General features: G+C 41.5%; 1 protein-coding gene across 1 annotated transcript in view; it reads left to right on the forward strand.

Annotated features, from left to right (window-relative positions):
• Positions 1-476: 476 nt before the first annotated feature.
• THBS2 (thrombospondin 2) overlaps positions 477-22,598 on the forward strand; it is a 70,955-nt gene continuing 48,833 nt past the window's right edge. Inside the window, exons 1-5 of the mRNA XM_048487057.1 lie at positions 477-773; positions 3,205-3,279; positions 5,060-5,616; positions 9,960-10,044; positions 17,998-18,194. Coding sequence (XP_048343014.1) covers positions 3,210-3,279; positions 5,060-5,616; positions 9,960-10,044; positions 17,998-18,194 — 909 coding nt within the window. The 5' untranslated portion in view covers positions 477-773; positions 3,205-3,209. The remainder of the gene's footprint in view (positions 774-3,204; positions 3,280-5,059; positions 5,617-9,959; positions 10,045-17,997; positions 18,195-22,598) is intronic.

Below are 22,598 nucleotides of genomic sequence, written 5' to 3' on the forward strand. Positions count from 1 at the left end.
GGTAAGGAAATTAATCTCATCCTGGGAATGTTTAAGCCCATACAGTTAACTAACAGTGCCACCCTACTCCAAGTTTATTTGGGGAAAAGTTCTTCGGTTGGCACTGTAAATTGCGTTGCAGCTAATGCTTTCACTCCTGTGGAGTTTGATCGTCTGAATCGTCCTGCCAGGAGGAATTTAACCAATCATCTGACCCAGACGCAATGCAGAATGTGCGCTAAAATAGGCATTGGGCCAGCCTTTGTTTCTCATGTTGCTTCTTTCAAGTCGCACCCCCCCCCCCCCATTTCTTGCATGACAGACTCTAGGGGGGCTCTTCTCAGCTCTAGGCAAGTAAATTCCTTGAACGGTTTAGGATTGGGATATAAACGAGGTAAGAATTACCGGAGTGCTCCTGCCTCTGCCTGACTCCTCCCCTCTCTAAACGAGGACCTGACGCAGGGCGGGGGGGGGGGGGGTCTGGTTCAGGATGTGGCTGGATTTGGGATCGCTTTCTAGGTAGACGAGAGAAAATTGCCAGCTGAAAATTATGTCATCGCGGCCGAGGAGTGGATTCGGATGCGTTTCCTCTGCTGGCTGATTGACAACCCCTTGCATGGAAAAGGAGCCTATATAAAGCAGACGAGCGCACCGCTGGAAAGCCACTTAAAGAAATCCCAGCCAGAGGCAAAGAGGGGTTTTTCCACAAACCCACCGAGGACTGCCCTTGGAAGGCGCTTGGCTTTGCACGCGTCCTCAGCGACTTGAGCTTGGATTCCCTGGGGTACGCATAGGTAAGCCGCAAGTGACCGAGTGTCACAGGGGATGTTTGAGGCCAGGTAAGGGCCGGGATCTTGAACTCGCAGAAGGCTTGGGAGGAGAAGAGCGAAGGCAGCTGCTCCGGCAGTGAGGTTTGCTCCCAAAATCAGTGAGGTTTGCTCCCAAGTCAAAAGACAAAAGTCTGTCAGGAGATTTTTTTTGGGGGGGGGATCTGACTCTGATTCGCGATCCACTCACAGCGGAGGGGTGGTGGTATTGTTGTATTTTCCAGCTGGGGCATACAGAGAATCGATGCTTTGGCTAGAAAGCAATCCGCTGGGAAGTTTTCCTGCACAAACGCAGTTGAGCCCTGGAAGAGCATGAATGAATCCTGTGCCTGTGGTATCGAAGAAGTTAGTCTTTGGGGCAGGAACTTTTTGGTTCTGGACAGCACCATGCAAATTTGAAGGAGACCACTGTCGCTTCCAGAAGTCGCTTCACTGTAAAGGCTATTGTGTAAAAGAAGTTCCCTTTTTCCAAAGTATTTTAAAGGGTTTTCTGTGAGTTCAGGTTGTGGGCCAGTATCTTTCCTAATGGCTTGCAAGGCTACTTTGCTGCTCCAAAGTACTGATCACACACATTGCGCAACCCAGCTCAAATAAAACACCTTTAGATCCTTCAGAGGGTAAGCACTAAGCATGTGCCTGAATTTTTCAATAAACTGCAGGACAAAACTGTTCCAAACCTTGTCTTGTTCCTATCTGTAGTGCACCAAAGGAACAAATAAATGCACATTTTGGTAATGGGTTGGAGCCCATTCAGAGAACCTGGAGAGGTGGAGATCCAAGATTTGCCAGATGTCTTCACCATACATTAATGCCAAAGTCCCCAATATACAAAGAGAGAGAGCCAGCATGGTATAGTGGTTAACAGCAGTGGATTCTAACCTGGAAGACTGCGTTTAATTCCCCAATTGTCCACATGAAGCCTGCTGAGTGACTTTGGGCCAGTCATTATTCTCTCAGAACTCTCTCAACCCTCAACCATCTCTGAATGTCTCTTGCCATAAAAACTCTGCAGGGGTCTGATACATCATCTGTGACTTAACTGCACACACGTGCGTGTGCACGCACACACACATACGCACAATATACAAAGACTCTGTTGGGGAGACTGCTTTTGACTGGGTTACTGATTGTACAGCAAGAGTCTGCAAACATATGGCTTGTACAGGCTGTCGTTGTGCCTTCAAAATGTCCCTCTTCCCCCCAGTCCATGCATTCACAGAATCTTGGGAAAGTCCCTTGGTGAAACTATGTAAAAGTGCTTAGTCCCTCCTATGGAAATATTTACCTTCTTCAAGCAGTCTTGATTTTGATGTTATCTTTGGATACATGTGGTTAGTAATGATGAGGGATAAAGACTCAGAGGTCCGGTCCTACAAAGGCATGTCCTGTTGAGTTCCAGAAGACTTATTTCCTACTAAGCATATGTGCAACCTCAGAAATATGTCCCACTGAGGTCAGTTGCCCTCACTCCCAGAGAAGGGTGCATATGATTGCAGGCTTAAATACTAACTTTGGTTAGTGTGTGAGATTTTAAATTTTTATCACTAAAACAGAGAGAATTTACCAAGAAATGTGTACCCTTTTGGGCTGCCTTTTCCACTCCCACATCCTCACAAGAGCATGTCAGATGTGCCATCTGTTCCTCTGTATGTTTACTTAGAAGTAAGTTTCCGTGAGTACAGTGTGGCTTACTTCCAAGTACATAAGCATAGGATTGTAGTCTTAGATCCAGACAGAGATATAGGATCACTTCATCCTGATGTAAAAATAAAGAGAAGCAGACTGCTTTTTTATAGCACTGTGTGTGTGTGTGTGTGTGTGTGTGTGTGTGTGTGTGTGTGTGACAGACAGACAGACAGACAGACAGACAGACAGACAAAGACTGAAATAGTGAGTCTGAGATTTGCCTTTGTAGCATAAAATATAAGCTAAATTACATGTGAAACCCTGCTGGAAATACCATTATCTTTCAAGAATGTGGCTCTACAGCTAGCCAAAAGTGGATTTAAGAGATGCAATAACTAGCAGTCCTATATCTGAGTGCTTAGATGTCTCATGGAAAATTTCAAAGACAATTTTACATATGCAATGAATATTCCCATGTCTGTCTGTTTGTCTGTCTGTCTGTCTGCATTTCCAAGGAATGTTCTCATGACTGCCACCAAAATCCACTTAGGATCATGCATGCACACGATCACAGATGTAGAAGTAGGGGCAAAACTAAGGAAACAATAGCTGGATCAAAAAATTGCAAAAAATGTCCTCCTTGGCATCAAAGAACAATAAAGTTGATATTTTATTGGAGATGGCTTTCACTGTAAATTTATAATGGGTTTTGTTGATCTTTGAAAACAGACAAAGAAGACTCAGTAATGCGTACATCTTGGTTTATTCATAGGCATTATGGTACACAGGAGCTGGCTGTTGTGGCTATCAATTTTGCTGACATTTTGGATGTTGTCAGAGGCTCAAGGTAGGTCGTGAACAGTACAATGCCATACACAGTTTCTCCAGCCCATGCTCACTGAAATCCATAAGATTAGATGAGAGTAACTCTACAACTATAATCTGAACCAAATAATTTTTTCATTGAAATTACAGTAACAAATTAATCCTTTAAAAAGATAGACCGAGAAAAAGTAAAACCTGTTCTATAGAAAGGATATTCTTATGGTGTATTTTTTAAAAAGAAAATTGTATCTTGTTCATCTTCAAAAAAGCCCAGAACCAGAACAACTTGGGGATGCTGAGCTCTTCAGACTCTGATCCCATCAGGACTTGCTAAGCTTCAGCAATGCCTCAGTTTTGGGTTCTCATTAACAATTCGCTGCACCCACAGATTTCCAATTAAAACTTTATTCAGTTTCACTTATTTCTTCCATATGTTGGAAGCAACTAAGTCGCTTGCTGAATATGGTGTTTTGTGCTAAATAAACTGCAATTATCTATATGTCCATCCAGAGGCAGTATCAGATATAGGAATAAAGCTTCATACATGCTGCTGTTCTTTGTTATACCGCCAATCCAACTGGATGAAGCATCCCTCCATGGCAGAGCTCATAATATTGAATGTTGAATATCCAAGGCTTGGTCTCTGGTATCTCCAGTTATAGGATACTGGGCAACAGACCTAGGGAGCACCTTTGCCTAGGAGTCTAAACTGCTGCATTGGAATAGATTGTTTGGCTAGATGAACAGTTGGTCTTAATTGAAAGGGCTTGATTTAATTTGGTAATCTGTCCATGGCACTGGATAATTAAGAAACAGTCTCATGTCAATGATGGAGTTCCTGTGTCTTCTGGCAGTCATAGGCCATTGTCTCGAGTCTGCCATCATAAAGGCTGCTGCAGTGCTGATCCTACAAGCACATTTAGGTAATCTTGTACTTTTTAGGAGGACTCCATGCTGAAGCTCTCACCAACATCAGTGTCAATCAATGCCTTAAGCCTGCACAGATTGCAGCTGAAGTAGGTGCTCTTCACAGTAAGGCTCATTCCACACATGCAGAATAATGCACTTTCAAACTGCTTTCAGTGCTCTTTGAAGCTGTGCGGAATAGCAAAATCCACTTGTAAATAGTTGTGATAGTGGTTTGAAAATGCATTATTTTGCATGTGCGGAAGGGGCCTGAAATCAGGGCTTCTCATGATGCTGGCTGGGGCAGGACAAAATGGACTAGCACTTCAGTAGCTCCCATGCTCCCAGATTTGATTCCCCACTTCTCCACATGAGCGGCAGACATTAATCTGGTGAAGTGAGTTTGTTTCCCTACTCAAACACATGAAGCCTGCTGGGTGACCTTGGGCTAGTCACAGTTCTCTCAGACTTCTCTCAGCCCCACTTATCTCACAAGGTGTCTATTGAGGGGAGAGGAAGGGAAAGATTTTGTAAGCTGGTTTGAGACTCCTTGGTTGAAAAAAGCAGGGTATAAATCCAAACTCCTCTTCTTCTCTTCTCTATTTAGCCAGTGTGTTCAGTTGATTGTGTTGAATTCAGAGTTTAGATAAGAATCCTTAGGTTGGTCTAGGAAAAACTGGACTCTCAGCCTTCCATTTGAAGAAACGGAATATTAATAATTTAGCTCTTATGGCTTTTGTGAATGTAAAATAATAGCCATTAATCACTCTCTAACTTTGAAGAATAATTATAGCTAGTAATGATGAACTCTGTGCTACTGAGAGAAAGTGATTGAGCTCATGAATGCTGAACATTTCTCTGCTAATCTTGTTGCTACATGTTGATGGCTTCTGCAGATGGTGACAGAGAGGATGAGACCACTTTTGACTTACTGCAAATCAGCAATATAAACAGGAAGACAATTGGAGCAAAAGTGTTTCGGGGGAACATTTCCAGTGGTCCAGCATACCGTTTCATCCGGTTTGATCACATACCTCCTGTTAACGCAGATAAATCGGAACAGATTATTAAACTAATCCAGCAAAATGAGGGCTTCATCCTCACAGCCACCTTGAGGCAAGATAGGAGATCCAGAGGAACCCTCTTTAGTCTGGAAGGACCTGGTATCTCTCAACGACAGTTTGAGATTATTTCTAATGGGCGAGACAATACCCTGGAACTTTCCTACTGGGTAGATGGCTTCCTCAAGGTGTATCCTTTGGAAGATGTGGACCTAGCTGATTCCCACTGGAAGAATATCACAGTACAAATAACAGGAGAAAACTACAGTCTCTATGTTGGCTGTGACCTCATTGACAGCATAAACCTGGAGGAGCCTTTTTATGAATACATAAGAACAGGGGGAAATAGAATGTATGTGATAAAGGGATCTATCAGAGAAAACCACTTCCGGGTAGGTAACCTGAAAGAAATGTATCCTAAAATGAAATTTGACTGTCAACATAATCCCAAATGTGTTTACTTGGATATATGTGGAGGCTGAGTTCAATGAGGCTTTCTTCATGGTAAGTATGCTTACAGTGCAATCCTAAAGTGGGACTTATTCCCAACAAGTATGTTTAGGATTGCAGCCATGGTGTTATAAAAGTTTTGGTCAGAACTAGATGTGATGGACATAACAGGATGTTGCCCAAAACATCAGCCCATTTACAAATACCTGCCAATATCTGCTTTCCATAATTTGTAGTTAAGGAAATACCATCATGGGATGAGGAAATATGTGGTATACAATAACAAAATGTCACACATTCCTTTAACTACACATAATTATGGGGAGAAAGCTTGATACAGGATTACAGTTTTTGGCAGCAACCATACGACTCATTTCATGTCTAGTTCTGGCTTTAATGTCAGGTTAACCACATAGCATTCCTGGATTGTTTCTCCAAGGGCCATCAGTTTTTTGGCTATTTGCCTGTCCTCCAACTAGAGGACTCCTTCTGATGTTGATATGTATGTCCCTGCTTCAAATGCTGATTGTTAAAGGATTAACCACCTTAACTCCTGAAGTGTACTTTACCGCAATTGATTAGAACATCCTTCTTGAAACTGCTGGGTGATATACAGTGTATTTGGCAGAGATTCTTTAATTGTTCCCTGGTCATTAATGGTTGTTGTATAGCTATTGCAGTGAAGTATGGGGGTGAAAAACAGAATAAGGTTGCTTTCATCAGAGGGCGGGTCAGTTCACATGGTCTACATGAGGTAGTACTCAGCAGGTATTGACTTCTTCGATAGTTGTGTTCTTAAGCAGAAAGCCTACCTTAACTGTTATAAAACATTGAACCGATATGAACAATTTCTTCCTGGAATTGCCCTCTTTGGCCTTTCTCACTTCAATTTTAGTACTTCAGTATGTTTGTCTGAGTACCAGAAGCGTCTGGGCACTATCAAGTATGAAGTTCTTATGGCTGGCTCCCAGGTTTTCCTATGTGAGGGGAGTGCATTACAGTGTAATTCTAGGCAGAGTTACACCATTCGAAGCTCACTGACTTAGAATAGTGTAACTCTGCTTAGGATTGCTGTGTTGGTGCTTCATACCTTTTCTAAACTGCTTTTCTGTTTTTGTTTAAATTAAATCAACTACTCAGAAGTGGTAGATCAAACCTTTCCTTTTTTTGATTGTGGTATTTCATTATTTTAAAAGGGACATAAGACCAAATTAAACACTCATGTTTCCTGCACAGTGAATGGTGCACATATGTGTTTTGCACTCCTGAGTAGAAAAATGAAAGTCACACACTTGTGTGACGAAGGATTGAATGCTGGAATTAGGCCATGTGAAGGCAAGTTCATTTCTCACATTTTATTTCACATTCAAGAATGCCCAGTCACAATTTAGATACAGTGAGGGGGGGAGTTGGGGGGGGGGAGACTGCAATCTGGCCCTCTTGCTCCCTCCAGCTCCCTCCAGCTGTGTCCCTGAGTTCTATGCTTACTTTCATTTGTCAATGATTCTCATTGACTTATATGGAACAAAGAGAAAATGCTCAAAGAGGCAACACTGAGGAAGATAAAATCTGTCCCCACCCAATGCACTGGGCTAGCAGTGTTTCTATTTGCACTTCTTTATTTTCGCAAGTGCAGACAAATGGCTGCTCTTCTTCGATATAGTGGACTATAATTAAGAAAATAAGGCCACGGGAACTGTCTCTGTGTACTCCAGACTCTGACTTTCTCTTCATGCATGTGAAGATGTTTTTTAAAGACTGTGTACAGAGATACACTTAGGGATCCTTGAAAATACATAAGCTGCCCGTCATTTCTTCCTGCTCATTGCGATGTTGTACTGATTTCATCTGCATAATAATGTAAATTTTATCCTTCATCTAGCCTAATTAAATAGGGTATGACTCTATTGGCATAGCTGGCCATTAGAATGATGATGCACACAACATTTTGGTGAAGGCTAGGCTTGGTTAAACAGCATGGGCCCTCTACATTTTGTTTTATTGGGTTAGGGAAGCCAAGCTTACATGATATCATTGTTCATTTAAGGGTATAAGTGGGGGAGAGAAATCATATCTGCCACTGCTGGTTCCCCATTTCTCCCTTTTCTCTTCCCTGGATCTCTGCTTTTCCACCCTTCTCTGCTCCCCAGTCACTGCCTTTTTTACCCTCTCCATTCTCCCATGTGGTACCAGGGCGGCTGTCAAACTACAGATATGAGTTGGAGCTCTCTCAGAATTAGAGCTGATTCATAGACTACAGAGCCCAGTTCCCTGAGGAAAAAAAGGCTGCTTTGGAGACTAGACTCTTGTGACATCATATCCTTGCTGAGTTCCATCCTCACCCCCCCCCTCGTCTTCCCAGACTCCTTCCCCAAGTAGACAAGTATTTCTCAACCTGGAGTTGGCAATTCTGGAAGCCAGGGTTCCTACACAACCCTACAATGCCAGTGTTTTGTGAAATCAGTTAGCATCCTATGTTTTGGGTTTTTCTTATACCCTTCTCGGAAATAAAAAAAAAAAAGGTCTGGTGAATTTTCTGCAATTTACAGTTTTCTAAATATCATTGTAGGGAGCCCCATGGTACACAATGGTAAGCTGCAGTACTGCAGTCAAAGTTCTGCTCATGACATGAGTTTGATCCTGACAAAAGTCAGTTTCAGGTAGCTGGCTCATGGCTGACTCAGCCTTTCATCCTTATGAGGTCGGTAAAAGGAGTACCCAGCTTGCTGGTGGTAAAGTGTAGATGATTGGGGAAGGCAATAGCAAACCACCCTGCAAATATTGTCTGCCTAGTAAATGTTGTGATGTGGTATCACTCTATGAGCCAGTAATGATCTCGTGTTTGAACAAAGACCTACCTTTACTCTTAAACATCATAGGCCCTCAAATAGGTCTAAGGGGCTATTTTAGTATAAGATCAAACTTAAAGGATACTCTCTTACTTTCTACGAATCACAATACTTTTTTGTGTTTTTATCTTCTAAGATTCCAAATGAAACATTTCTATCTACTTGTACCTTTTATATTTCTAAACCTTTTCATAGGTGTCCATTATCTGCTGATCTAATGAGCTGGATGGACTCCTATATGGAGCTATTAAAATCTAATTTATTTTCACTCTCAGGCTCAGCTCACTGAATTTGCCACCTCCCCCCCCCCCTTTGACATTGTTCTGTCAGTAAACTCTAGGAATTATTTGTTGCATGCAAAAGTTATTTCTGTTGACTGCCCTAAATCTATAAGCAACAAGTTTCATAGAGTGATCTCATATTCCAGGGTTGTGATACATGGAGAAAAACAATTTCTACATCTTTTCTCAATGCCATAAATGAATTTATAATTGCTTCTTTACAGTGCAGTCCTGAGCATAGATACACCATTCTAAACTCATCTACATCAATATTCATAGAAGGATTTAAGTCTGTTTAGGGTTGAACTGATAGTCATTTTTCTCCTGTAAATAAAGGTCCCAAACATTTTATAGTGCAGTACTTTCCAAGTCTATTGAAATCAATACAGATTGGTGGAATTTTGTCTGACATCTTCCTTCCTTCCTTCCTTCCTTCCTTCCTTCCTTCCTTCCTTCCTTTAGTTTAATAATTTTGGTTTGTCTTTTCCATCTCAGTACACTTGGTGATGATGGAAAGTGCCATCAAGTCACAGCAGACCTATGGCGACCTTGTAGGATTTTCAGGGCAAGAGACATTCAGAGTTCTGAGTAAACTGTGACTGTTAGTCGATGCTCAGTTATTCATCTGAGAACAGCAACAGCTAATTTATGTTATAGGTTTGTAAGTCTCAAGCAAAGTTACACCATTCTATGTCCATTGACTTAAATAGATTTATAAAGGTATAATACTATTTAGGACTGCAATTTTACAGTAGCTATCTCCCCATAGGGAACCTCTGGGAGCTGTAATTCTGTGAGTGGGTCTAGGGATGTGTGTGAGAATTCTCACCATCTGTGTCAAATTACAATCCTATATTGACTACTGGTATAAAACTAATATGAATGTGAACTGTAGATGAACCCTGCCACTGCAGTAGAATTTAGAACTCTTGGTTATATGCCAAAAAGAAAGAAGTTGTTTGAATATTATTTTGCATGCTGAAAACCCCCCACTTTCTTTATTCATAAACCTGTTAGGTAAGTAATATTTATTACAGACATAATTATCGCTGCATTACTGCATTAACTTCAGTCAAAGTGGAAAAAATAGAACTCCCAACATCTGTTAATAGCCTGCCCTTAAATTGTACAACATTTTTATTATCTAATTTTCAGGGTCTCCTACAAAATATTCATCTAGTTGTTGAAACTTCAATAGAGGATATTTTATACAACAAAGGATGTCGGAGGGGGCAGTCAGGTAAGGAAAATTTTGTACTACTGTTAATCCTTGTGGTTTCTTCCACAGCGGTTAGAAAGTTTGATGAATTCAAAGAATAAGAAAAAATGTGATTAGCTTGTAAAGCATGTTGATCATTGTGAATGGTTAGAACAGGGATTTTAGCTTAGCTGGTAGTTTACAGAATTGGGAATAATCCACTTGAAACTTCTCCAGTTGGCCCTTTTGAGATGAATACAGCATGTGCGATAAACAGCTAGGCCACTCTTCTCCCACTTCAGTGGAATTTAAATGGGGGAAAACCCACTATGGTAGAAGTTATTTTTGCCAAATAATTTTTGCCCAAATACCAGGGAGTTGTTGTGTTGCTGGCGATGTGATGACATCATTTTCAGTGCCCGCTGAAAATGATGTTGTGGGCCTCCTTTTGCTGCCAGAAAGTTCCCACCAGCCAGATGATCAACACTGGGGATACAGACACTGAAGCAGGGAATTTTCCTGCTCCTGGTGGAGGCCTGGAAAGCCTATGGTGGATGGATATTGATCAGACAATGTCTGCATTCAAACATAGCAACAATGAGATTAAATGGATTTTATAGTGCGTGGATGTATTGATAAACATGTGCAATCCCTCAAAATGAGCTGGAATAAGAATAAAAACCCTTGAGAAAAATATTTAAAATAGTAAAGAGCTTTGTAAGTTAATAAATCATATTTTACAATGTACAACAGAATTTGCAAAGAGTGTGTGTGTTAGAGATGCCAACCTCCAGGTGGGACCTGGGGATCCCCCAGAATTACAGCTCATCGCCAGATTACAGAGATCAGTTTCCCTTGAGAAAATGGATACTTTAGAGGGTGGGCTTTATGGCACCTGATGTCCCTGTCCTTTATAGTCTCAAACCCCCAAAGGTCCAAGTGTTTCCGAATCTGGATCTGGAAACCCTCCCCCCCCCCTCATGCTAGTAACCAGAGGGAACCTGGCAACCCTAGTGCATGTTACAAATGCTCCAAACTAAAATTGAAAATTTAAAACAAATAGCAGTGAAAATAAAGTCTGAAAAGATTCAGCCTGCAAAAAATAGCCAAACCAAACAAAAGGATCCAATAGCTGTTGGCCTAATCTCAGAAGTACATACTTCACAATTTCAGGTATGGTTGCCAACCTTTAGGGGGCACCTGACGATTTCCCACTGTGACGGTCTCCAGACAACCACTCCTTGGGAGAAAATGGCCGCTTTGGAGGGTACAATCTACAGATATTATATTCTGATGAGAGCCCTCCCTTTCCCAAACCCCGCTCTACTCTCCAAATCTCCAACCCAAAGGTAGCAACCCTAAGTTCAGGGCATGAACACACACATTCTCAGTCATGATTGCACTGACTCCTTCCAATATGGAAAGCATGTGAAGAACCAAATACAAAATTCAAGCATCCACAGAACAAGTGCAGGCCTCACAGCTGTAGAGGTTGCCTGGGTTTCAAGTGCCAGTAAGAACTGTGGCCTAGACATGTCTAACATAGTTTGCTCTCAGCTTTAATAAGATTCTTAAAATGCTAAGGTCAAAGCATAATTAAGATTGGTGTGCACTTTCAGCACAAAAGCTTTTATGTTCCTACATAGCAAAAATACTTCATTTCATTGAGTCAAGATGACACTCAAGCATCTTTGACAAATTGCTCTGTTATTCTGTCTTGCAGTTTTAGGGTTTCCTGTCTGGAGGCCAAGATGGCCAAATTATTTAAATTTCTGAGTGCTGGAAATAATTGATTATAGATTTCAAGACATTGTTTGCTCAATAGCTGTCACTATGTTTAGACTGATGAGCTTCTTTAAAAGTAACCATACTTTCCATCCAAATAGTATGTGTTTGTTTTTTGTGTGTCTGATTATTTACAGATCTAATGTCTGGTTTTTGTTGCCATTTACTCTCTGCTTGCATGGTTTTAGAATTTTATTGCTGCCCCAAAATTACTCCTGATTTTATATTATTCATTATAGACTTGCTAAGTTTTGGGCTTTGGCCCTGAGGCTAAATTTTTGGGATTCAGTTTTATTGCCTCAGAGCAACAGTTGAAATAACTTCTGTGGATGTAAACTGGAGATTGAAACCAATAATCTGGCACTAGCTAACTACCTTTTATTTCTATCACATAATTAATTTGTCTCTTAAATGCTGTGAGAGTAGTAAATAGAGCTTTTTCAAGCCACAGAATTGTGATTGTGAATGCCAACTCGGGGTTGGGAAATTCCATGAAATTTTGGAGTGAAGTCTGGAAGGACACAAGTTGGGGAGGTGAAGGACGTCAAAAGGCCATAATGCCATAGCATTACTCTTAAGCATTCATTTTCTCTGGGAGAACTGATCTCTATAATCTAGAGGTCAGCTGTAACTCTAGGAGATCTCCAGGCCTTACCTGGAAGTTTGTGACCCTAATTTATTCATAGATGACATGTAGTACAATTAAGAACATAAGAATGAGTCTGCTGGATCAGACCAGAGTCCATCTAGTCCAGCACTCTGCTACTCACAGTGGCCCACCAGTTGCCTTTGGGAGCTCACACGCAGGATGTGAAAGCAATGGCCTTCTGTGGTTGTTGCTCCCGAGCACCTGGTCTGCTAAGGCATTTGCAACCTCAGATCAAGGAGGATCAAGATTGGTAGCCATAGATCAACTTCTCCTCCATAAATCTGTCCAAGCCCTTTTTAAAGCTATCCAGGTTAGTGGCCATCACCACCTCCTGTGGCAGCATATTCCAAACACCAATCACACATTGTGTGAAGAAATGTTTCCTTTTATTAGTTCTAATTCTTCCCCCCAACATTTTCAATGTATGCCCCCTGGTTTTAATATTGTGAGAGAGAAAAATTTCCATCTGTCACCATTTTCTACCCCATGCATAATTTTATAGACTTCAATCATATCCCCCCTCAATGATTCCTCTCCAAACTAAAGAGTCCCAAACATTGCAGCCTCTCATCATAAGGAAGGTGCTCCAATCCTCAATCATCCTCATTGCCCTTCTCTGCACTTTTTCTATCTCTTAGGTATCCTTTTTGAGATGTGGTGACCAAAATTGAACACAGTACTGCAAGTGCGGTCGCACCACCGCTTTATATAAGAGCATGACAATCTTTGCAGTTTTATTATCAATTCCTTTCTTAATCATCCCCAGCATAGAGTTTGCTTTTTTCACAGCTGCCATGCATTGAGTTGACATTCCCATGGAACTATCAACTAAGACACCCAAATCCCTTTCCTGGTCTGTGACTGATAGTACTGACCCCTGTAGCGTGTATGTGAAGTTTGGATTTTTTGCCCCTATGTGCATCACTTTACATTTTGCTACATTGAACTGCATTTGCCATTTCTTAGACCACTCACCTAATTTATAAAGGTCTGCTTGGAGCTCTTCGCAATCCTTTGTGGTTCTCACCACCCTACATAATTTGGTATCATCTGCAAACTTGGCCACCACGCTACCCACCCCTACTTCCAGGTCATTTATGAATAGGTTAAAGAGCACTGGTCCCAAAACGGATCCTTGGGGGACACCACTCCCTACATCTCTCCATTGTGAGAACTTCCCATGCACACCCACCCTTTGCTTCCTGTTTCTCAACCAGTTTTTAATCCATAGGGGGACTTCCCCTCTTATTCCTTGATTCCTGAGTTTTCTCAATAGTCTCTGGTGAGGAACTTTGTCAAAAGCTTTTTGGAACTCCAAGTAGACATTGTTCACTGGTTCCCCCTTATCATGCCTGTTGACACCCTCAAAGAATTCTAGTAAGTTTGTAAGGCAGGACTTGCCTCTGCAAAATCCATGCTGACTCTTCCTAGGCAGGTGTTGTTTTTCTACATGTTTTATAATTTTATTTTAATGATAGATTCTACTAATTAACCAGGAACAGATATCAAACTGACTGGCCTGTAATTTCCTGGGTCCCCCCTAGATCCTTTCTTAAAGATTGGTGTGACATTGGCCATCTTTCAGTCTTCCGGGATGGAGCCTGATTTCAGGGATAAGTTGCATAGTAAAGTGAGAAGATCAGCAATTTCATGCTTAAGCTCCTTAAGAATTCTTGGGTGAATGCAATCTGGGCCAGGGGATTTGGTAGCATTTAGTTTATCAGTGGCTGCCAAAACTTCTTCCTTGTCTACCGCTATCTTCACTAGTTCTTTGGATTCCTAAGAAGCTTGGTTCAGGTGCAGGAATTTTCCTCACCTCCTCCTGGGTGAACACAGATGCAAAGAATTCATTCAGCTTCTCTGCAATCTCCCTGTCATCCTTTAGCACACCTTTTGTTCCTTCGTCATCTAACAGGCCTACCGCTTCCCTAGCTGGCTTCCTACTTTTAATGTACTTGAAGAACTGTTCGTTGCTGGTCTTGATGTTCGCAGCCATGCGTTCCTCATAATCCTTTTTTGCCTCCCTTACAGCGAACTTGCTTTTCTTTTGACACCATTTGTGTTCCTTAATTCTTCTTGTTGTGTAGATGTACTACTTAGTGTTCTTAGTGTTCTGTAGATGTACTACTGTTAGTACTGCTTTCCAATCTGATATCACCAGGCTCTGTCCGATGACATCACTGGGACCTTGTCCATGAATTGAGGTTGGGGGAAGTCTCCTGCAGAGGGACTCTCTCTGGCTAGGATCCCCATTCCCCATTCCAAGGCTCCATTTGTTCAACAGGCTGGCAGGGGTGGCGGAGGAAGGGAAATTGGAAGGGCAAACTGGAAATCACATCAATACCTGGGGGAGCTTTACCATAGAATTTTGGGCAAATGCTAGAGCATTGCCTGCACACGTTGACATCCCTTCCAGTGGTACCAGAAGTGATATTGCAACTCTTGGGAAACAGGCCAATTACACAAAACATATTTCCTCAAACTGAGGCCAATTACGCACAACTTTCTAGTCTCTGCACAATACTTCTAGCATGAATTTAATTTTGCTTCACCACCAGAGTGAGGAGATTTTCCAGTAAGCACAGCTTTGTCTGAGACCTCTTCCCTCTGTACACGGTCAGCCTGCCTAGCTCCACCCTTCCCACTCTTCGCACTGCCGTCCATGACTTCCCCCTCCCCCCACCCCTTCCATGTTGCTGGCTCCTTCCTTCTTTAAACACTCATATCAATATATTAGCGTATTGATTTGGCTTTTGCATGGAAAAGCACAAGCAGCGTCTCCCCCACACTGCTTCTGCTCACACTGCTTCTGATCAGGAGGGCTTTTAAAAATGTTTTTAGACAACCCTCTTTTTAAAAACAAGCCTCTTTCCCATGGCAGCAGCAAGAGAGAGGCTAAGGGAGAGAGAGAGAGAGAGAGAGAGAGAGAGAGAGAGTGGAGGGGAAGGTGGGGGAAGAATATCTGCTGTATCTGGTTTAAGAGGGGTGGAGTTAAGAGAACCAGGAAACAGAGGTCTGTTGAGGCTAGCTGCAGGGGGACTGAACTGTCTCATTATGTGTAAGCAGAAAAACATGAGGAGACCACACTTCATCCCCACCACACAGCTAAAAGGCCTGATGTGAGTGTTCCTGAGTAATGGGCCTGAAATTGACAGCCACTCCAAATTTCATTTACAGCTCAATCCACAGTCTAAGGTGGCTGGGGATAGTGCCATTGCTGCAGTGCCCCATCAGAGGGGTTTCCAATGGCGCAAGGAAGCCACAGGCCTGGCTGCGAAGCCTGGATGGAAGTTGACCAACATGAGTTCCATGGTTGGTGTACCATCTCCCTGTGCTGGTATCCAATCAGACACCAACGGTGTTCTGCAGCAGCCCCAACCTTTGCTGTAAAACTTAGACCACTGGCTGCTGGCACCTTTGCGCCCCCCCCCTTATACCGGCAGAGATGCTCCTTGCAGTAGCAGAGGGGGCAAATGCATTGGTGCAGCCCCCGCGCTGACTCTACTAGTCAATTTCCCCCTGCCCCACATAGGGTTTTTCTTTTATTATTATTAGTAATGTTTCAAGATATTGATTTCTTTATGACTAGATTTTAAGATGACCTCTGCTATGTGATTCTGCCTATTGTGATAGTTCTTAAATAAAAATAATTTATAATCATGTACCTTTCTGTAAGTAAGTTACACAAAGGATGAAAAACATTCACATTTGGCTGTTTTAACTGGTCATATGGTTCCCTGAGAAATATAAATTTTACTGAAAAAATTTGACCTATGTTGGTCAGATCTGCTCCTCATGCCAGTATCAAATGTGAAAAAGAGAAGTTTCTGTCATGCAGAGTAGATAATTTTCCCCCCAAAATGTAAGGTATTCCCACTTCTATGAGTGTAGTCTGGTCCTAAGTGTATTTACTCATAAAATTCCACTATGTTTAATGGGGCTTGATCTCTCTTTGGGATTTGATACATAATGATCCCAGTGTGCCTGACCACAAGTTCTCTGTGGCTGCAAAACCTTTATGGCTAAATGGCACCAGCTTTATTATGGTGGCTGACTGCCCACAAAGGAGTCACTTTGTGCAACAAAACACTTCCAGTCCCAAACCATTGTCTGGAGAAGAGACAGATGGAAGCTGGCCATCTGTAGAATGGTAATAGGAGGTCACTTTCTACTTGCAGCATTGAGAATGCTCGAAGTATTACGCTGGAATGTCTATACTTGCCCTATTTTTAGAGATGATGGAGACTTTCCTGATTATTACAGTGTTGAATCTATGAGAGGGAAATGCTGGTCACCCATCTTTTTTCATCTTTCAGTAATTTGCTTTATGTCAAGAGAAACAATTACTATAATTTTTTCATACGTTCATAATGTATTTGAGATTCTATTCAGGTTTTCTTTTCTGCACTTGGTCTCATGGCAAAAACACTCTGCTAGTGGCAAGGAAATGACAGGTCTACATAGTTGTCTGCAGAGAACCGTCAGCTGATAGGATCACCCAGTTCAGAAGGAACCAGTGGTGAGGGTGAAATGGCATCCTAATTGTATTTTCTCCCCAGTTTTGGATGGCCATTGTTACCAGTTTCCACTCTTTGCTGCTGCCTTTGCATCATTTTTCTCCTTCTGTGTCTGATCCCAACTAGTCAGAGATCTTGTAGTGAATGAGATGATGTCACAATCAGATCTGGCTGTGAGACAAAATTATTGCAAGAGAAGAGAGCCAAAGACAACACCTTTGTTCTGAATGAGCACACATTTCCTTTGGAAGTAAAACAAGGATAGCACCAGTCTTCACACAGTAACTGATGAGGCAATCACATAAGTTACTACTTTAGTAAACAATGAGAGTCAGCGTACTTTGGTAATGAGAGTGTTGGGCTAGGACTTGGGAGACACGAACTCAAATCTCCTCTCAATCATAACGTTGACTGGGTGACCTTGGGCTAGTCATGCTCTTAGCCTATTGTATCTCATAGGATTGTTGTGAAAGTGAAATGAAGAAAGGGAGAACTGCGGAGAGAGGGAGTTGAATAGCTTTGTGTTTTGCTTCTTTGGTTGCTGATCCATGTCACACTTTGCTATGTTTTCAATATCAAAACCCTAAAACATTTCCTGAGTGTTCTTTTCCACAAAAATATCCCCTTCTGATTCAACTCTAGTTCTCATAGCCTACAGTTGTGTGATGTGAAATATTTCTAATGACTGAGAATTCATAGTTTGTTTTTTGAGAAAATAGTAGATTAAGAAACAATCCTTTCTTGTTTGTAGCACTGCATATCTTGGTGTTATATTAGCTTTCTAAACGATTGTTGTCTATTGCTTCAAATGAGGCTGTTTCAGAGCTGGAGTATAAACTGTGAAAAGGAATTACTATAATGGGAAGAGGCTTCATTCAATCTTTTACTTTTACTCTTGGATACAATTTGATCTGAAACATGTTCCAAAAGAGAGATAGTTAAAACCCACCTATTATGCCAATGCATAATTTGAATCCAGAGTTATTGTCAGACAAGAGCTGTGGCATATACATAACTGGTCTTTCTTTAAACTTTTCCTGTCAGCTGAAATGAACACCATCAATGAGAACACAGAAATCCTTCATCTTAACCCTTCCATCATGACCGAATATGTTGGTGAAAAGCCAGAGAAGAAGCCAGAGTTCTGTGATCGCTCTTGTGAGGAGCTTGGATCTATGTTTACTGAACTCACTGGACTGCGTATTGTTGTCAATGGTTTAACAGAAAATCTACAAAAAGTGGTAGGTGTGCCCAAAATATTCAGACACTTTTGCAGTAATCGCTTTTGAAAATTTGTAAAAGCCAGAATGATGAGCCACGAGTGCAGTCCCAAACCTTTTGTTTGGTTATAAACTCAATGGCCACCACCACATTTTGGAAATGACCTGAAACTTTTTGTGAAATGGTGGGATGATATATTATGTTATCCCCAGCATGGCTATGTTGCTGCCTCACATAATAGATTTTGAATGCCGATTGTCAATTACTTAAATTGTTATTATATTTTTAACACAGGATGGATTTCATTTAGAGTTTGTGCTTTATCTACAAATAGTTTTGAGTTTCCACCATGTTACTGTGGCTTTTCCTAATTTTCCAGAAATCCCATAGTAATTTATTCTGATTAGTCAAAGGAATGATGTAATGAAAGAGAGCAGAAATAGTTTTGCTGTGAGAGTGGTGCCTTACCATGGGTGATGGCCTTTTTTTTAAAGTCCAAAATGTGCATTCCATCATTTCAAAGGATGAACACAAACACTCAGGAGAAAAAGAGATGGTTAAGGGCAAAAAACAAAATATGTCATCCTTTCCCTCCCCCAGTGCTGAGACATTTGAAATTATGGGTTTAAGTTGGGGTAGTATGGTTGCGAGGGAAGTTACAGGATAGTAATAGATTGTAGGGGTTACAAGCCCAGTCCAGGTTCCTGTGGCATAATTACAACATCTGTTGTACTTGTTGAAGGCAAGAATAACTGTATTCTAGCAATTAGCAAAGGGATGGGAATACCCAGTTTACCAACAGCAACATTAGTTGCCAAGACTACATTATTGGTGCAGACAGAACTAGGGATCAATGCAAAGGCCCTCCATGGAAAATCATCATAGTATTTGTATGTTGTGTGTAATAACGAGGGATGTGAAATTTGCATTTTGAAATATTCAAAAGCACCCAATGATGCTATATTCAGAGTAGTTGTGAATAATTGTGAATCCCAATTTTATAGTTTTAGATATTTGGAATGATTTCAAATATTCCAAATATTCAGAGTCCTACTGACTCCTCTTGAAAGGAGGCTAGGCAGCTTGCAACAAGAGGGAAGTGAAACATGTTCCTCAAGCAACAGCTCCTGGTTTCTTGAGAAACAAAACTGAAACATTCCTCAAACAGCCAAGCATGAAGGGTGGTGTCCTCCTGATTGGTATTGTTATGGTTTTACTATGTTTTCATGTCAAGATGGTAGTATAGAATCATAGAGTTGGAAGAAACCACATGGGCCATCAAGGCCAACCCCCTGCCATACAGGAACACACAATCAAAGCATCAAGTGACTTGTCTTCTGCCTCATGATCCCATCCCTTGGGATCCCATATGGGTTTATGCAGCTGCCATTGTCACCTGGTGATTACAGATATACAACAGACCCAAGCATGGAATGCCACTAAGTGGCTCCACCTCCAAGACTTCTTAAGGGTTCCCACAAGCTGGAAAGACAAGTGTACAGGCACTGTATCCCTCCAAATGGATTTGCCCCAGTGCCCCAACTCCCAACCAAAACTGTGACAAATGCAGCCTGTGACAACTGAAACTCAAGGGAAGGAGGGTTGGAGAGCTAGTGGCAACTCAGGGCAAGTGGCAGGAGCAGCCTGTCCAAATGGGTAAAGGGGTGTGGGCCATGCTGTGAGTTCTGGGGTTGCCTGAGACTCTGCCTCTTTGGTTAGTGGAAAGCAGCATGATTGGTTGGGCTGCAAACAGCCACTGCCCCTTCTTGTCCTTGCTCTACTCTCCGGGTAAGTCAGGGGCCATTGCTTACCTCTCCACTGTCTCTCTTCTAGTGACACATGCTCAGGATACCTGAAGTGAATTTGCCTTTAAAAAGAACAAGTGGGAGAAGCCATTTGAGGCAAGTGTGGGGAGGTACAGGTTCTCTCACCAAAATGCCTCTTTCCCCCTAAATAGTTTAGATCCTTCCATATTTTGTACATAATACCCAAGTATTAAAAGATTTAAAACACAGCTAGTTCAGCACTCTTGAGATGATAATTCACTGCAACAAATGTCAGCAAAGCTATACCAATATGGTGATGTGAACCCTATTCAAGAAGTTGCAAAAGTGCTCTTCTCTGGACAGAGAGCATCCCAGTCCATGTGCTAGTGGGCTTGATCCCAGGACTTGGCACCTAGATTGGCTAAGGGCTATGGAGCATACATCGGGCAGTCTCTGAAAAGAAGAGCTGGGGTTTTTTTGGCTGGAGTTAACTTTGGTGTTTGTTAGCAGAACTATCTTTCCTGTGTGTCTTGCCATGAAGGATGACAGAGGGGAATGATGCTAAAGATAACAGCAGATTTGGGGTAGGGGAATCATGCAATTAGCAAAGACCAAATATACCAAGGACTGAAAGTACCTAGTTAGTAACTTTCCTTTGTGTATTTTGCTTTATGCATCTAGATCTACTTTTGTAGTACCCTAAGTGTGTGCCTTGTAGAAATAAAAGGATGAAAATGAGCCATTGATGAGCACCCTTTGAGTTCAGTCAGTCTACCAATTAGAAATCCATCTAATAGTAGCATTGTCTAGTTCACATTTCACTAGCTTACTTGCAAGAATATCATGGGCACCTTGTCAAAGGCCTTACTAAAATCAAGGTATGCTACGTCCACAGCATTCCCTTCATCTACCAAGTTTGTCACTCTATAAAAAAAGAGATAAGATTAGCTTGCCATGACTTTTTGAGAAACCCATGTTGATTTTCAATGATCACATTATTCACTTCTAAGTGCTTACAGACTCCTTAATGATCTGCTCTAGAATCTTTCCTGGTATTGATGTCAGGCTGACTGGGCAGTGGTTGTTTGGGTCCTCTTTTCCCCCTTTTTGAAGAGGGGAACAACATTAGCTCTCCTCCAGTCTGCTGGAACTTCTCTAGTTCTCCAGGAGTTCTCAAAGATTATAGCAAGTGGTTCTGAGATTACTTCTGCCAGTTCTTTTAATACCCTTGGATGTAGTTCATCAGGCCCTGGAGATTTGAATTCATTTAAAGTATTCAGGTATTCCTGTACTAACTCTTTGTTTATTCTGTTTGTTTATTCTGAATTTCCCCTACTGTTTGTTTATTCTGAATTTTCCCTACTGTATCTTCTGATCCATTTTCCCCCCAGTTGAGCAGTGTTTTTCTTTTGGGGGAAAAACTGAGGCAAAGAAGGTGTTGAGTCTTCTGCCTTTTCTCTGTCCCCTGTTAGAATTTCACAATCTTCTCCATGCAGTGACCCTATCATATACCTTTTCTTCCTTTTGTTATGGACATAACAAAAAAGCCCTTTTCATTGTTTTTAACATTTCTCACAAGTCCGAGTTCATTGTGAGCTTTAGCTTTTCTGACTTTCTCCCTACATGTCTTGGCTATTTGTTTGAATTCCTCTTTAGTAATTTTCCCCTTTTCCAATTCTTGTACATGTCCCTTTTATATCTTAGCTCACTTGAGAGTTCTTTAGATATCCATCCTGGTTTCTTTTCCCCATTTTTTCTCCTCATTGGAACCGTTTGAAATCGTGCCTTCAAGATCTCACTTTTAAGAAACTCCCATCCATCTTGTATTCCGTTCTCTTTTAGTATTCTTAACCATGGGATCACACCCAGTAGTTTCTTAAGTTTACTGAAATCAGTTTTCTTAAAGTCTAGAATGCGTGTCTGACTAGACTTGGCATCTCCTTTCCATTGTATAATGAACTCCAGGAGAACATGGCCACTCCCACCTAAAGACCCTACCACTTCCACCCCATTAATCAGGTTATCATTGTTGGTTAATAGTAGATCTAAAATAACCGATCCCCTTGTTGCCTCGTCTACCTTCTGGACCATGAAATTGTCTGCAAGGCAAGTGTTGGACCTGGTAGTCTTGGCAGAGTTTGACTCTCAGCAAAAATCTGGATAATTGAAATCTCCTATTACTACTATTTTTCTTCTTTGTAAAAGTTTGGTCAGCTGCTCCAGGAAGGCATCACCCAACTTTTCAGTCTGGCTTGGAGGTCTGTAATTGACCCCCATAATGAGATCACTGTTGTTTTTCTCCATCTTAATGTTTACCCAGATTCTCTCAACCTGGTTTCCAGGTTTTAAGTTATAGACCTGCTCACAGGTGTAATCATTCCTGACATATAGTGCTACTCCCCCGCCTTTCCTAGTTGATCTATTTCTTTGGAATATGTTGTACACCTCAATTATAACATTCCAGTTATGAGATTCATCTCACCAGGTTTCAGTGATGCCTATTATATCATATTTATTTTGCTGTATTAAGAATTCCAGTTTATCCTGTTTATTACCCATGCTTTGTGCGTTAGTGTGGAGACATCTAAGGCATTGGTTCATGCCCCATAGGTGCTTATTTAAGGTTTTATCCCCCTCACTGCTGGGTTTTTAAACTAT

The sequence above is a fragment of the Sphaerodactylus townsendi genome, linkage group LG01 (assembly GCF_021028975.2).
Source record: "Sphaerodactylus townsendi isolate TG3544 linkage group LG01, MPM_Stown_v2.3, whole genome shotgun sequence".
Taxonomy (NCBI): domain Eukaryota; kingdom Metazoa; phylum Chordata; class Lepidosauria; order Squamata; family Sphaerodactylidae; genus Sphaerodactylus; species Sphaerodactylus townsendi.